The sequence below is a fragment of the Humulus lupulus genome, chromosome 6 (genome assembly GCF_963169125.1).
Source record: "Humulus lupulus chromosome 6, drHumLupu1.1, whole genome shotgun sequence".
Lineage (NCBI taxonomy): Eukaryota > Viridiplantae > Streptophyta > Magnoliopsida > Rosales > Cannabaceae > Humulus > Humulus lupulus.
In genome coordinates, this window is record NC_084798.1 from 18,690,001 (window position 1) to 18,706,048 (window position 16,048).

The window sequence follows — 16,048 nt, forward strand, 5'->3', positions numbered from 1 at the left end:
AACTAGTCTTAGACTAGCCAAGCGCTTATAATTTTCATTGACCTTCCGGTCGGTCTAGCATTAATACCCCATATGAGTCATTCAACGCTGATATCGATTAGATCTAATCTTCATTTGGCTCGGCGTTCATAACGCTATGCCATTTCTGACTCTTAGGTTAGTATAACATGACCAGTGTTCAACTCATCGTGAACTTTACTAATAAATCACAGCTTCACAGATGGATCTAACATCGTTGCCGATTCCGACTAATAAACCAGTGCCATACACAAGTAAGCCATGCCACCAAACATATATCACATGTCCAATATCCATATACAAGGTATTCAACATGCTTACTTAACAAGTACTAATACAATTAGGACCATGCATGAACACAGAGGCTCAAGCTCTGAACGATATCATACTCAATATACAAAGCATGTCCTAACCACATATTTCTCGTGCATCATATGCATTATATTTAACAATCCAACATGCACCAATGATAGCCATGCATGTCCTATTTAATAATCAATCAACATGCATCAAGAATAGCCATGCATGTCACATATACATAGGGTGCAGTTTTCTTACCTCCAGTTCGAGTGAGAGTTAGAGCAAGAACGACCCCTGAGAACGATCGATCATTAATCCTTTAACGGTCACCTAGTCATAACCAAAACAATCTCCAATTAATGAAAATTACCAAAAATAGGGTCTTAACCTAAACCCCACTCTCGGGACCTCGAAACATGCCCACACAGTGAGTAGATTTGATCCCGGGCCTTAAGGATTGAACCCCAAGTCAAAAACCCTTAAAAACACCCAAAACAGGGTTCTGAAGGAACAGGGTAGTGTTATAGCGCTGCCCTTCTAGCGCCCCAGCGCTCAAGATAGAACCACAAACTGCCCAACTGAGCCCTGTGTAGCGCTATAGCACCCTCTGATGGGCGCTGTAGCGCTACCCCCAGACAGAGCCACCCCTGAAACTTCCTTCTTCGACTCCTTCAATTCTAACTCGATTCCAATGCTTCCAAATCCCATTTTTGGTGCCAAATAAACCCAAAAACCATCCTCAAATGTCCTAGGGACCACAACCCCAAGAACCCTAGCCAAAACTCCAACCAATTCCCAAGTTTCCAACCCAAAAACCAGCTAAAACTTAACTTAGAAAACAGAGCAAAATCAAGAGTTCTAGTGGCTAGAAACTCACCTTAATCTCAGCAACACACCCTCTTCAATGGTGGAGCATAACCCTAGCTTGGCTAAGCTTGGTTCCTTGGCTTAATTCCTCAAACTGAGCTCGAAAATCCAAAGAGAAATGAGGAAGAAAATCTATCGGGAGAGAAGGAAAAGAAACTCTGTTTTTGTTACTCTTCTACAGCCTTAATGGCTGATATATATCCTTTGAGGGGAAAGGATCTAAATACTCATAGGTCTAAAATAAAACCTTAACAGCCACCAAGGGCAAAACTGTCCTTTCGCACCTATTTCATTAATCACAATCAACACCGTCCAATTCCCGCTATTCTCGATAACCTCAAACACCAATAATCCATATCCTATTACCCTTTAATTCCCGGTAATGCTCTAATCATTAAATTCACCCCGAGACTCACCCCGAGCCTCGAACTTAAACCCGTTATGACTAGACCGAGCACTTGCATTCCACGATCGTCTCATGCCGAATAGTTCGAACCAATCCACCTTATAGTGTGGCTATATTAATTAATCACAAGCATGCACCCAAAATACACAATTACGCCCAAAGCGGTCAAATTACCAAAATACCCGTATAATTATAAATACCCCCATATGCACGCATTTATCATCATATAATAATATAATTCACATAAACATGCATATGGTCACTAAATAGCATCATAATTCACTTATGGCCCTCCCGGCCTCCTAATCAAGGTCCTAACCCTTATTAGGAAATTCGGGGCATTACATTAATTATTCAAGTAGTCTTAAATATTCAACATATTGAAAAGTTACTACTTTTAGTACAAAATATTCTACAGCTGCCCAACACAAAGGCTTCAAAATTAAGTATCCTTTTCGATTTTGCTTGTCACATTCGCAAAATAAACAAAGAAATATTTTATTGTTATTATCTAGCATCACAAATTACTTCAAGAAAAATGCTATGGAAATTATATCCAAGAGAGGACACCACATACAAAATAATGAATTCACAACTACACCAAAGCAAACAAAGAAACCAAACACTAAATTATAACACATTGGTTCTTTTTTGAGTATGAAAATGTATCTCTTGGAATAACTTTTTTAGAAGGCCATGCAACTGTGGAACCAACTGCTTCTTGTATTGTAAGCATCGCATTATTAGGACGAAATAAGTAAGATTCTGGTACAATATCAGCATCAACCCATACTCGCATAAAGTCTGGTCCAAGAGGCTTTCCATGTACAGTTAACTTTGGATCGGTAGAATCCCAACGACCTTCAGCAACAATTACATCTGCCTAGTCAAGCAAGGAGCAAGCATTCTTCCCTTCTGTAAAGTTATGTCTTTTTTTTTCTAGTGCAATACTCTACCAAATTGATTTTAAATACAATATATTAGTTTTTGTATTTGTTCTTCTAAAATGAATCATTAAAATAATAACAAGTTTGATAATTTACCTTAGGGGACTAAATATTGTTTGACTGCGGTACATTGCGAGACTGTCCTTCGCTTGGTGTCGCTTTACCACCAACCTAAATATAAAACCAAGATAAGTTTCATTGGAAGAAAAGAAAACTAAGGTTTATAAGTGCAAGATAGAATTACCACCAAGTGTTCTTTAAGTAGATTCATCATTTCAGTCATTTTGAGCTTCATATTCTGTTGCTCTTCTTCTAACTTGGAGATCTTGCTATTACACATATTAACAATAGTTAGCTTTGACCTTGTTACGCCTCTTCCGTGTCCGATTAAACGACCAGATTTTGGGTTACCAAACAATTTTGTCAAGGCATCCTCATCAGCGTTGTCTGTAGTTCCAGATTTTGGGTCTTCAAGGAGAATCTCATTCAATGAACCCTGCATATAAATTAGTATAACTAATGTATGCATTATGGAAAATAAATATAAAATCACAAAAATTAAATGACTAATACTCACAAAAATATTAGATGTCGTTGGGTTTACAGGTTCACCATTCTTCTTGGTATGGGCTCTCTGAAAAGCATCGATTCTAGATATTTTAACATCCTCATTTTCTTTTTTCTACACAATACAACAATAGAGATTATAAAATAGAGACTACAATATTGGAAGCAAAAATACAAACAGTATAAAACTTAAGTATTACCATATCATCGATTGTTCGAGCATATCCTCTTCAACTTAAGGTGTGTGGAACAACTTTCTTTATTCTCTCTTGGTATTTGGCCCTTATATCCTATTTAATAAATAAGTAAAAGAGGCATAATAGTATTTAATTTAACACCAACAGAGATAAAAGAGGCAACAACATCACTTCTTACATCATATTTCTTACCAAATATTCTTTACTAATTTTTTTGGCAACAAATGCTCTCCATTCTACATCACTTTTTATGCAATCCGACTTTAAGGCTAGTCGTTCACTCTCATTTTTTGCATTGATAATATCCTTTACAAGTCTAGATTTCCCATATCTCCATAGTTCTGCCATCATTTCAAAGCACATCTTTTTTTGCCAATGATCATGTAAGTCATATTGTGCCTACAATAGAATATAGAATAATATATTATATGTTTAAGTGTAGAGCTGAATTTATAAAAAAAAAAATACAGTCATAAAACTTGTAATTCTACCTGAATAGATGCCCAAAGCATCTCTCATGAGTGGTGAAACTTTCTTCCAATCTGAAATAGTGTAAGGAACAACCTCTCACACAAGCGCGCCCACAAAAGAAGAAAATTGCACTGAGTTAGTACCAACCGGTTGCCCTTTTTCATTCCAATTTATTATCCTTAAGTCATTGTTCCTCTTGGTAAGATTTGCCAATTTATTATTAGTAGCTAATTTATTATTTTAGCTACCAATTTTCTTTTGGTAGCAAAGAAAAAACATTTACCTACTAATTTTTTGGTAGCTAAAAATAAAGTTTCAATCATTTTATTTTGCAAAATTTAGCTACTAATGATTGGTTTAAATTTTTCGAGGATGACACAGATGAATAAAATTTAAAGTAAGTTTATACACAGATGATTAGTTTATACAACATTTTACAAAATATGTTCTTGAATCCAATATATTTAATTCAAAACAACCAATGAATAAAATTAAAAAGATAAGCTCCCGTTGAAAAGCTCCTCAATCTACACCTGTTAGCAATCATAATCAGTTTCAACGGATTCATAACCTCACAGTAGAAAGGCCAAAATTAATACTCTATATTCATATATATATATGTATATTTAAATTTAATGAAATCATCTTTCAATACTCCAAAATTATACTTGTGGTTTATGTTTACTAATAAACAAGAAAAATGGTACAAATCTAAGTATAAATGGTTGATATTATGATTTATCATTTAAAACTTATTAGGATAAATAAGTCCAACAATCCACTTATTAACAATGAAATATTAACCAATCCAAACTTTACCACCTTAGCTCATTTAGTATTTTTTTATATTAAAAAAAATCTAAAGTCAGGAATACTAATTTATTTCTAGAGTCAGTAACTTCTATTTCCCTATCAATCACTCTATATAGCCAAAACCAATATTAATACATGATTTATCTTATTTAGATCAACCATGACCAAGTTGTGCAAGCTTGCAACAAAAGAATATGAATATGGTTCTTTTATCTGTATTCTGGACAAGTAAGTTTGAATATGGTTCTTTTATCTTGGATAAAAAAATTGGTTCTGTTTTTCAAAGTTTGTTCTTTAATATGATGAGAAGATAATATGCTTGTTCAAAACTTGGAACTTTGTATGGACACGTATATGTTTGTGTTCACATCTATACATGTACACATGTTGGTTCGTTGGAGTTTTCACAGTTCTTCTTGTGTTTTATTTATTTATTTGAACTTTTGGATTGATATGAGAGGATTTGTTGTGTAAATTAGCCTGGATGGCAATTCCCTAAAAGTGGCTGAATTATTGTTCAAGAATGGATTCAAAGCGGCTTATGCAATCAAAGATGGAATTGCAGGCAAAAAGGGGTGGATGGTAAGCTTCTTAACTTTTATGTTATTTTGAAAGATTCTTCCTAACTGTTTCGCACACACAGATTTAGTGACTAGGACAACTTTACATTGTTATTTTGAAAGATTAAATAAAACCCATATGAATGCGGAATAAAATTATATAGGATAGGATCATCACAAATTTAAGGCCAAAAATATATTTACCTCCAGTCATTAATGTACTCACACAATGCACAAAATGCTTATATGTGCAAAAATAAAAGAAAATGATAGTTAATATTAAACCTTCTTGGGTATATAATCTAGAGAGCATAGAATATAGCTTAAAAAGCTACTTTCTTGGGTATATAATCTAGAGAGCATAGAATACAAGTTTCAAGATAAGCTACAAAAGTAGAGTCAAGAAACAAATAGTAAACAAAAAAAGTGAGTGAAACACACCCACTATATATATATATATAGAAAAATTAACATACAAGGATTATATTACAAAAGATTATGGAAATCAGCAAAATAATAATGGGCATTGAACATTCAATTTTGAATGACTTCTAGAAGTTGAAAATTTGGATGAGAAAGTCAGAGCAATGATCATCTAAGAAAAAGAGGAGGAAACTATAATATAAAATACAAATACTAATTAATAATCTCATTCTCTCTAAGTTCTCAAGATCACTCAAACAAAATACATAACTCAACAACAAAACATAAACTGATTTTCATCCCAATCCAAGTTGAATATTGCTACAAACAAATGGTTCAAAACTATCTCTTTTTCAAGTTCCTCTACCAGAACCAACAAACGAAAGATATCATACATTTCTCTAATATTGGGGCAGAATTAGATACTATATGACCAAACCAAAACAACACTCAATATTGATAACCTTATACTAACAAGTCTATGCTCCTTTCTGCCTCAATTCATTATATGACATATCATATTTGACAACCACTGTCTTTTTAAGCTGGTAAACTTTGATAACCTTATACTAACAAGAATGTATCTTCTTATCTCTTCTATATACTAATGAAAACTTTTTAAGCTGGTGACAACCACTGTCTCAAGCGTGCATACCACTGTCTCTAACCACTGTCTCAAGTGTGCATACCACTGTCTCTAACCACTGTCTCAAGTGTGCATACCACTGTCTCTAACTGCTATGAATTTAAGCTCATTTTGACAATATAGCTAAGACTGTGTTTAAGCAGAATACCAAAAATGATAAGTAATTTGCAAGCTATGAGATCTAAGAGAAGTTTGGCTCAAAAGGAGACTGAATATTTACACATTGCATCTTTTTGTGTCAACATATTTCTTTTAATTTTAACAAGATTGAAATAGAAAGTTAGCAAAAACAAAAGGACAAACCCTACTGAGTTTTTTGAATGCTCTAAAGCTTGCCTCAACTCTGCCATTCGTTTCTTTCGTAGCTCCTCAAACCAAGCCCTGAAGTGAAATTGCAACAAAATGAACATAAAACAACGGAGGCATTTTTCCAAGAATTTAACCAGATAAAACTCCACTCTAATCATGTCCCAGAAAGACAAAACACATAAAACTCAACCAAAAATGTTTTAAAGTCAAAGCAGGGGAAAGGGAGTGCTTTAGGTCTTCTTGAAATGAGACTGATAGACTGAGGCCTCGAATTGAAAAAACCCCAGCAATATGCAAAATCGAAAATTAATTTTGAAAACCACAGATTTTATAGATTCTATGAGATTTAAGCTGATAAATCTATCATCTACAACTAAATACTTACATGGCTTGCCAAGACCGAAGAGACGAATGAATCCGAGAAGCCCAATGACTGGAAATGGATTGACAGAGAGATAGAGAAAGACGAGAGAGAGAGAGGGAGAGAGAGAGGAGATTTGAGGGATGAAGGAGATTTGAGAGAGTGAGGAGTTCGGAGATCATACCAAGCTGAAGAAATGGGTCTCTTCTTTGTGTCGAAATGTTGAAGGAAATGGGTCTCTGTTCTTTGTTGAAGAAATGTTGAAGGAAATGAAAAAAAAAGCTAAGTGGCAGGATGACTAAATAAATTACTGCCCTTTTTTCATTAAGTTGCCCAATATAATACTTTTTTATTAGTATTATATTCATGTGTTACGGAAAAGGGTATTTGGTGTAGTGATTATAGTATTATGTTCTTTCTAGAACATTAGCAAAGTAGATAAGATCGGATGTATTTGTTACATCGAACTGGACCAATATTGACAGTTGTTTACCCGAAAAATGGCTGCTAATGATGTGGCAAGGATTTCTCACACGTGGTTGACACGTGGGGAAGTGTTGTTCGACTATCGACCAGAAGCACATCACTTCGTCAGGCTTAACTATTAGATACGGCCATCCTGGTCGTATAACTTGATTTTTTTTACTTTTAAGATTGTAATCTTATAATAAATGCATTGAATATTTCCTCATTATTACCTTGATACGCAGTTATTAAGGAAAGTTAAGGCCCGTTGGCCCATGTAACCCTCCTTGAGCCTATAAATATGCATGAAATAGCTCAAGGAGAGGACTTTTGATATCTGAATCTTTTTGCTAAGTATTGAGAGAAAGAGAGCTATAGTGCGATTATCCAACGTTCCATTGTATTTCTTTCAAGGTTTGTGAAACTCAAGAACCCTAGTTCTTTGATCATGACTTTGAGATTCAATATTAATAATAGCACTAAGTGGACGTAGGCCATTGCCATTCTTTGGGGCCAAACCACTATAAATCCTTGGTGTTTTCTTCTTATCCATTATATTGAATTCTTAATTGTTGTTTTACCTTTTGTCGTATATCTGACTCCGTGTCGTTGGCCAAATCGAGGGTCAACATTCTGGTGCTTTCATTGAGAGTTTGATGAAAAACTGTAAGAAAATCTAATGGCGAAAACATCCAAGAAGACTAGATAGGTTGCCGGCGCTACACCATCCCAACCTCCTCCCCCAAATGTGGCTAAGAATGAAACACATTTGGAGTTTGAAGAGGAGGAGTTAGATTCCAAAACACTGAGGGCAATGCTAGGGGTGATGCAGGATGAGTTGGCTAAGCTGAGGGCCAATCAGGAGAATGTTGCAGAGACAATGGCACTGTAGCAAAGAGAAATAGAACGCCAGCGCTAGGAGCTTAGTGAGCGCCAAGCAGAAATGGATTGTCGACACAGGGATGCCATGGCTGCTCTTGAAGTAGCCATCCAATTGGCTCGGAGTTAGGCTGCGCTAGCCTCCCAGCCAGATCAACCGCCGAATGTGCCACCTCAAAGAGGTCCCAATCCTAGCCCTTCGCTCCAGCCGGCAATCCCTCAAAGGCCAGAGCAGCTACCTGTGGCTTAGGATGATGTCCCACCTAGGGATCCTGAGCAGCACCCTCCATCTCAGGCTGGTCGAGGCAATCCCCAGCGCCCGAGGCAGAATAGGGCTAGGCAACCGACTCGCAGCCCTAGACGCCTAGGGGATGAAGAACCAAATATACCGAGCAGGGGACAGCGTCCTTCTGCCAACAGAAGAAACATCGAGTTAGGCTCTGCGGTTAGGGGCCCTCCACAGCATAGCAATGCACGGGGACCTAACGACCAGCACAGGCCTCCCCCTGACGCTCGGAATATACCAGCCCGAAGAGGAATTAGCATGAACAGCCAGTCACGCCGTAGTCAGCCACAATTTAGAGATGGTCATGACTATAATGAAGTCAATTCTGGCAGAGGAAATGCTGGTCGGAGAAATGAAGAAATAGGTGGAGGTAGAAGCCCCCTACCTAGAGAAAATAGGCCAGGTAGCCATAACGCTGGGGGCCAACCCAGGCAGCAGAACGTCTTTAGTCGGCTAGAAGTTAGCGAGCAGAGATGTAGAGATGATGATTTAAGGGACGTACTTAACGACCACAGTGAGAGGCATGACGAGTACGCTTCCCCAGCACCGGTGGCCTCAGCAGTCCCGGAAGCTGTTCATGCTCAAATTGATGCTCTAAACCATGCGGTACAACAACTGGTCGGGGGACGAACGTCCCATATTGAGTATGATAGGAGGAGGGGCTCCCCCTTTGTACAGAGGATTGCTGCGGCTGAAACCCCCAGTAAGTTCAAGATGCCAACATTGCCGAACTTTGACAGGTTCGGAGACCCGGTATCTTACGTTAATAAGTTTGAGATACAAATGGATATACAGAAAGTGTTGGAAGATGCCCGCTGGCTGATCTTCCCAGCGACACTGTCTGACACTACCCAGGAGTGGTTCTTTAAGTTCCCTCCTGCTAATATAGTATCTTGGGAGATGTTCGTAAAAGAATTTTACAGACAATTCTACGCAGGTCGCGTACACCCCACGAAGGCCAACCAGCTGGTTGAGATATGCCAGAAAGAGGGAGAGCCCTTAAAGGAATATGTCCAACGCTTCATGTGAGCAGCAGCTGGAGCCAAGACAGTGGGCGATGAAGGTAAGATGATGGCTCTAACTGCTGGGGTTAGGCGCCATTCACCCTTTTGGAGTAGCCTCAGAAAGAATGGGGTAAGAAGTACCCAAGGGTTTTTGGATCGGGCTGATCGATATAGCAAGCTCGAAGACATGATTTCCAATGAAGGGAAATCGCCAACAAAATACAAGGGGCTGAAGGAAGAACCCGCCAAAGCTGCCAACGGGTCGGAAAAGCCCAATGGCAAGGGCAAGGGCAATGGTAGGAACGGTGGAAAACGGGCGAACAATGAACCCTCATCTTCTGAGAGTAAACGCCCCAAAGGCAGTCGATACGAGTCGAGATTCACCAACTACATGACCCTTGTCGAAAGCCGAGCTGAAGTCTACCAGGCGACCAGCTCAATCGTGCCTTACAAATGACCCACAACTATAAGGAAAGATATCTCCAAGAGAGATACGACGAAGTTCTGTCGTTTTCACAACAACTACGGGCACGACACAATTGAATGTAACCAGTTGAAAGACGAGACTGAGTTCTTCATCAGGCAGGGACATTTAAGAAGATATGTGCGAGCTACAGGAGGGTCTCAGCGAGAGGCTTAAGGTGGAAACGAGCAGGCACCTGCACGCCAATGCTCGCCACCTCTACAGCCAGCTCTTGTGGCAGACACTTTACTCACCATCTGCAAAGGCCCACATCTTCTAGGAGACAGTGGGAAAGCAAGGGAACGATATGCTCGAACCCTACGCCAAGACCAGGACATCGAGATGATGAGTGTGGAGGATCGAGCACCAAAAAAGGCTCAAACAGAGGAGGAATTGATAACCTTCTCTGAAGATGATGCCCAGCACGTGCGATTCCCACACTCCGATCCACTGGTTGTAGACATACAAATTGCCAACATGATGGTGAAGAGGGTGTTGGTCGATACAGGAAGTTCGGTCAAGATCCTGTACAAGTCTTCACTAGAAAGAATGAAGCTGTCCGTCAAGGACCTGGAGTCATGCAACCATACTATCTATGGTTTTTCTGGTGAAGGGCTCACCCCAATAGAGTCGATTAGGCTTCCAGTTATAGCAGGAACTACACCTACTAACAGGACATTACTCACTACTTTCATAGTAGTTGATTGTCCTTCGCATACAATGCTGTAATTGAGAGACCAATTCTGGTCGACTTGCGAGCCATCACTTCAATATGGCACCTTGCCATGAAATTCCTAACAGATGCAGGGATAGGATGCGTATTGGGAAATCAACGGGAGGCAAGGGAGTGCTACAATGCCTCGATAACCAAGGCAAAGAAAGGTGTGTCGAGGGATGTTCCCAGAAAAGAGTTGCAAGTGGCAATTGATGCTCGGGCCCACTCAAATGATAATGTCACCAAGTAGGGTGTTGCCCAAAGTGAGGATAGAGACTTAGATCCTCGCTTTGGGGATTTTGAGGAAGAAATAGGACCCATCAAGGACCTTGAAGAGGTCCAACTTGATGAAGAAAATCCGACCAGGGTTGTGAAAGTCGGTAAAAACTTAGAGACAACAACAAAACAAGCATTGGTGGAGCTCTTAAGGAGGAACCAGGAAGTCTTTGCCTGGTCGCACAAGGACATGGTCGAAATAGATCCTGCAGTCATCATCCATGTCCTGAACATCGACAAGAGTTATCCACCAGTGTAATAGAAAATAAGGCTGCTCGACAAAGATAGATCAAAGGCCTTAAAAGAAGAAGTCGAAAAGGTGAAGGAGAATGGGTTCATCAGGGTGGCATTTTATCCATCGTGGGTCTCTAATCCTGTGCTAGTTCCCAAACTGAATGGAAAATGGCGAACATGCGTGGATTTCACAGACCTCAATAAAGCCTGCCCCAAGGATTGTTTCCCACTCCCTAGGATCGACCAACTAGTCGATGCCACTGCAGGGCATGAGATTCTCTCTTTTATGGATGCATACTCCGGATATAATCAGATTAGTATGCATCCCCCTGATGAGGATCACACTAGCTTTTGGACTGATACCCCGCTTTACTGCTACAAAGTAATGCCCTTCGGTTTGAAAAACGCTAGTGCGACTTAACAACGACTAGTCAACCACATGTTCAAGGAGCTGATCGGGACAAACTTGGAGGTTTATGTCGATGATATGCTTGTAAAGTCAAAGAAGTCAAAAGGGCATATAGATGATTTGCAAGAGTGCTTCAACGTCTTGAACAAATATCAGATGAAGCTTAATCCCCTCAAATTCTCCTTCGAAGTTCTTGGGATTTATAGTTAACTCGAGAGGAATTGAAGCCAATCCCGAGAAAATCAAAGCCCTGATTGATATGAAATCGCCAGCAAAGATTAAGGATGTCCAAAGTTTAACCAGAAGAATTGCCGCTCTTAGTAAATTTATTTCAAAATCAACAGACAAGTGCATCCCATTTTTTAATCTACTTAGAGGCAACAAGAAATTTGAATGGACGGAGGAGTGTGAGCAAGCTTTCCAAGCATTGAAGACTCACATGGCGCAACCACCCATCCTATCAAAGCCGATCGATGAAGAGACTTTGTTTGTCTACCTGACAATCACGGAATATGCTGCTAGTGCCGTTTTAGTAAGGGAGGAAGAAGGCGTGCAGAATGCTGTTTATTATGTAAGCAAGAGGCTAACTGGAGCGGAGCTGTAGTACCGACCTATTGAAAAGTTAGCCTTTTGCTTAATTTTGGCCTCTAGGAAGCTGCAGCCTTACTTTCAAGCTCACCCAGTCATCGTTTTGACCGACCAGCCTCTACGGCAGGTGCTGGGAAAGCTAGAGGCTGCGGGAAGATTGTTGAAATGGGTAGTCAAACTTGGGCAATTTGATATCTCTTACTTACCGCGAGCAGCGATAAAAGGGCAAGCCCTGGCTGACTTCATTGCAGAGTTCATTGAACTTACAGATAGCGAGCAGACTGAAGAGCCTGATGAGCCTGAGTCTCAAAACCGAGCTCCCTCATGGAAATTATTTACAGATGGTTCTTCTCACGAGTGCCACGTAGGAGCATGAGTGATATTGATAACACCTAAAGGACATCAATTTCACTGTGCAATCAAGTTTGACTTCGCTGCTTCTAATAATGAAGCCGAGTATGAAGCATTACTCGCTGGGTTACGATTAGCCAGGGACATGAATATAAAGGTGCTCAACATCTACAGTGATTCTCAGTTGGTGGTGAATCAAGTCATGGTAGAATACCAGGCACGAGGTTTAAAGATGGCTACCTATTTAAACAAAACAAAAGATTTATTGGCTCAGTTCGACAAGTACACCTTCCAGCAAGTACCTGGTGACCAAAATTCCAATGCTAATGCTTTGGCCAAGTTAGCAAGCGCAAAGGATGCTGACACTCTTAATATAGTACCAGTTGAGTGGCTGTATGTGCCAAGCATCCGAACAGAGGAGACCACTATGGTGATCCAGATGGCAAATACATGGATGACACCATATATAAAGTATCTGACGCAAGGCGTATTACCAACGGACTGAAACAAAGCCAGGACCCTTCAACGGCAGGCTGCCAGGTATATCCTAGTCGATGGAATATTGTACCGAAAGGGATACTCAATGCTAGTCCTCAGATGTATTTCAAAAGAGAAGGCCAAAGAATTGATGAAAGAGGTACATGAAGGCTTTTGCGGGGATCACGCTGGGGGGCAAAGCTTATCGAAAAAGATCCTGAGGCAAGGGTATTTCTGGCCAACAATGAATGAAGACTCGATGGAATTCGTATGGAGGTGTGACAAGTGCCAGAGATTTTCCAAAATCCCACGAGCAGCCCCTAATGAGCTGAGATAGATGCAAAGTTGTGGTCGTTTGTTATGTGGGGGATAGACTTAATCGGATCTTTACCCACAGGAAAGGGTGGCATCAAATATGATGTGGTTGCTGTCGATTACTTCACTAAATGGGTTGAACCTGAGCCATTCGCAACCATAACAACCAAAAAGGTGCTAGATTTCATGATAAAAAACATCGTTTGTTGCTATGGATTGCCAAAGAAAATCGTCTCGGACAACGGAACACAGTTTGATAGTGATTATTTCACGGACTTTTGCGAACGACATGGAATTATCAAGAGCTTTTCTTTAGTTGCTCATCCCCAAGAAATGGACAAGTCGAAGCAGTCAATAAAATGCTAAAGGATACTCTGAAGAAAAGACTGGAAGAAGCTAAGAGAAATTTCCTGAAGTCCTTTGGTCATGCAGAACTTCCCACCGAGCAGCAACAGGCCATACTCCATTCTCTTTGGCTTATGGGTATGAGGCTATGTTGACCGTGGAGTTAGATCCGCCCTCACATCGTAGAAGAACGTATAATCAAGGCTCGAACAACCAACTATTGATGGAATCCCTGGACTTGATCGATGAGAAACGTGAACAAGCCCAACTCCGAGTAGCTGCGTACCAACAAAAGGTCGCCCGGTATTTCAACACTAAAGTACGCGAGAGAAAATTCAACGTTGGAGATTTAGTACTTCGAAGTGTTTTCCTAAACACCCGCGACCAGGCTACTGGAGTACTCGGACCTAATTGGGAAGGGCCTTACCAGATTGAAGAAGTCCTCCATCTAGGCACCTACAAACTTTCTCGCTTAAATGGAGATCTCATTCCTCACTATTGGAATGGAGAACACCTGCGCAAGTACTATCAATAAACAATTCTTCTTAAAAGAGTTAGCTTCTATTAATTTTACTTTTTACAAGTTATGAAAAAAGGTTGGTCATTTTATATGACTGATCGCTTATAAGTGTAAGATCTTATTGATCACTCGTACATACACGTTTTGTCCATTTATTACGAGAAATCTAAGGGACTGTGCGCAGCCAGTCATTCTTTCCAATTATTGTATTTATTACAAGTATTTGCTCATTACGTGTGTTGATTTGCTATATTATCATGTTAATTCTTTTGCTCCGAGTAGTAATGTTCGAACAGGTTTGGTCAAGGCAAGTGACCAAGGACCTAGAGCTCCTCGATCACTTGGGGGGCATATAAGGTATCTAGTAAGCAACGCATATCGAAATGTATGCAAACACATGAGCAAAATAAGTGAAAGCATGCTAGGGTACTTAGAGTATTTTTCAAAATTTTGTATTTTGTTAAATCAAACCAAAGTACTATGCTAAGTTCGGTCATGTGAACAGATGTTATAATAAAAGGAAAATATTATAATATCAAAAGGAATCCCTTTACACCGTGAGCAGTAACCGCTCAGATGTAATTGTTTGTCAAAAGAAAAAAGTAGCTGCCCGTGGAGCAATAAAAATTAGTGTCTTTACATCACGACCTATAGGCTGTGTACTTCGAAGATTAAAGAGTAAAAGAAAAATAGCAGACTATGAAGCTGGAGGATCTTGAGAGGTGCCCTGGTCGACGACAGTTGTAACATCATTATCCGCCTCTTCTACGCTAGGGGCCAAGGAGATTTCGGGCGAGGTAGGTACCTTTGCTCTCTCTTCTTCCGCCAAGCAAACAACGCAGCGGGCTATCTCAGCATGCCTTGTGCGCTCGGGAAGACAGCTGAAATCAACCTCCTGATAATGTTTCCAGAAGTCATAGAAACACTTAACCGTGGCATTCTTGTACCTTTTCGAATTGCTGGAGTTGACTTTTTCAAGCTTCTCGATCTGGCCCTCCAATGTTGTAGTCTCTTGTCTGCTCGCAGTCAAGTCCTCCTCGAGCTTTTTAGCTTTGTGGTAGTTGACGTAGTTAGACTCCTTGAACTGGTCTCTTTGCTCGACGACCCTGTCTGTAATGCCCCAAATTTCCTAATAAGGTTTAGGACCTTGATTAAGAGGCCGAGAGGGCCATAATTGATTTATTATGTTATTTAATAATTATATGCATGTTTACGTGAATTATATTATTATATGATGGTGAATGCATGCATATGGGAGTATTTATTATTATAAGGGTATTTTGGTAATTTGGCCACTATGGGCGTAATTGTATATTTTGGGTGCATGGTTGTGATTAATTAATATAGCCACATTATAAGGTGGATTGGTTCGATCTGATCGACATGAGACGATCATGAGATGTAAGTATTCGGTCTAGTCATAGCGGGTTTAAGTTCGGGGCTCGGGGAGAGTCTCGGGGTCATTTTGATGACTAGAACATTACCGGGAATAAAAGGGTAATGGGATATGATTTATTGGTATTTGAGAATATTGAGAATAATGGGAATTGGAGGGTGTTAATTATAATTAACGAGATAGGCGGGAAAGGACGATTTTACCCTTGGGAGTCTTTAGAAGCCTTTATTTGACCTAGGGGCAAAATGGTCTTTTCACCCCTAAGATATATATCAGCCCATTTAGTTTAGAAGGCTGTGGAAAAGTGTAAAACAGAGCCCCATCCTCTTCTTCTTCTTCTCTCCCGTACATGTTTTCTCCTTCATTCTTCCTTTTGATTTTTGAGGCCAACTTGAAGTAACATGCTAGGAGATCAAAGGTGGGGGCTTAGGACTTTGGTT

The 16,048-nt window shown here is 39.8% G+C and overlaps 1 protein-coding gene across 2 annotated transcripts; it reads right to left on the reverse strand.

Moving 5' to 3' along the window:
- Window positions 1-2,640: 2,640 nt before the first annotated feature.
- Window positions 2,641-3,055, reverse strand: LOC133783864 (uncharacterized). 2 transcript variants are annotated; one of them, XM_062223473.1, is made up of 2 exons: window positions 2,783-3,055; window positions 2,641-2,709 (listed from the first exon to the last, which is right to left on the reverse strand). In XM_062223473.1, the coding sequence occupies exons 1-2, from the start codon at window positions 3,038-3,040 to the stop codon at window positions 2,644-2,646; spliced, it is 324 nt and encodes a 107-aa protein (XP_062079457.1). In that variant the 5' UTR covers window positions 3,041-3,055; the 3' UTR covers window positions 2,641-2,643. The 2 variants fall into 2 exon arrangements, with proteins under 2 accessions (XP_062079457.1, XP_062079459.1); XM_062223475.1 differs by having other exon boundaries at window positions 2,786-3,052.
- Window positions 3,056-16,048: the final 12,993 nt, after the last annotated feature.

Excerpts from the sequence above, each read along its gene's own strand:
- LOC133783864 (XM_062223473.1), bottom strand. The coding sequence starts at position 3,040 with ATGCAGGGTTCATTGAATGAGATTCTCCTTGAAGACCCAAAATCTGGA. Across the intron at positions 2,710-2,782 it reads TACTTAAAGAACACTTGGTG|GTTGGTGGTAAAGCGACACC; the intron begins GTAATTCTATCT and ends TTTTATATTTAG.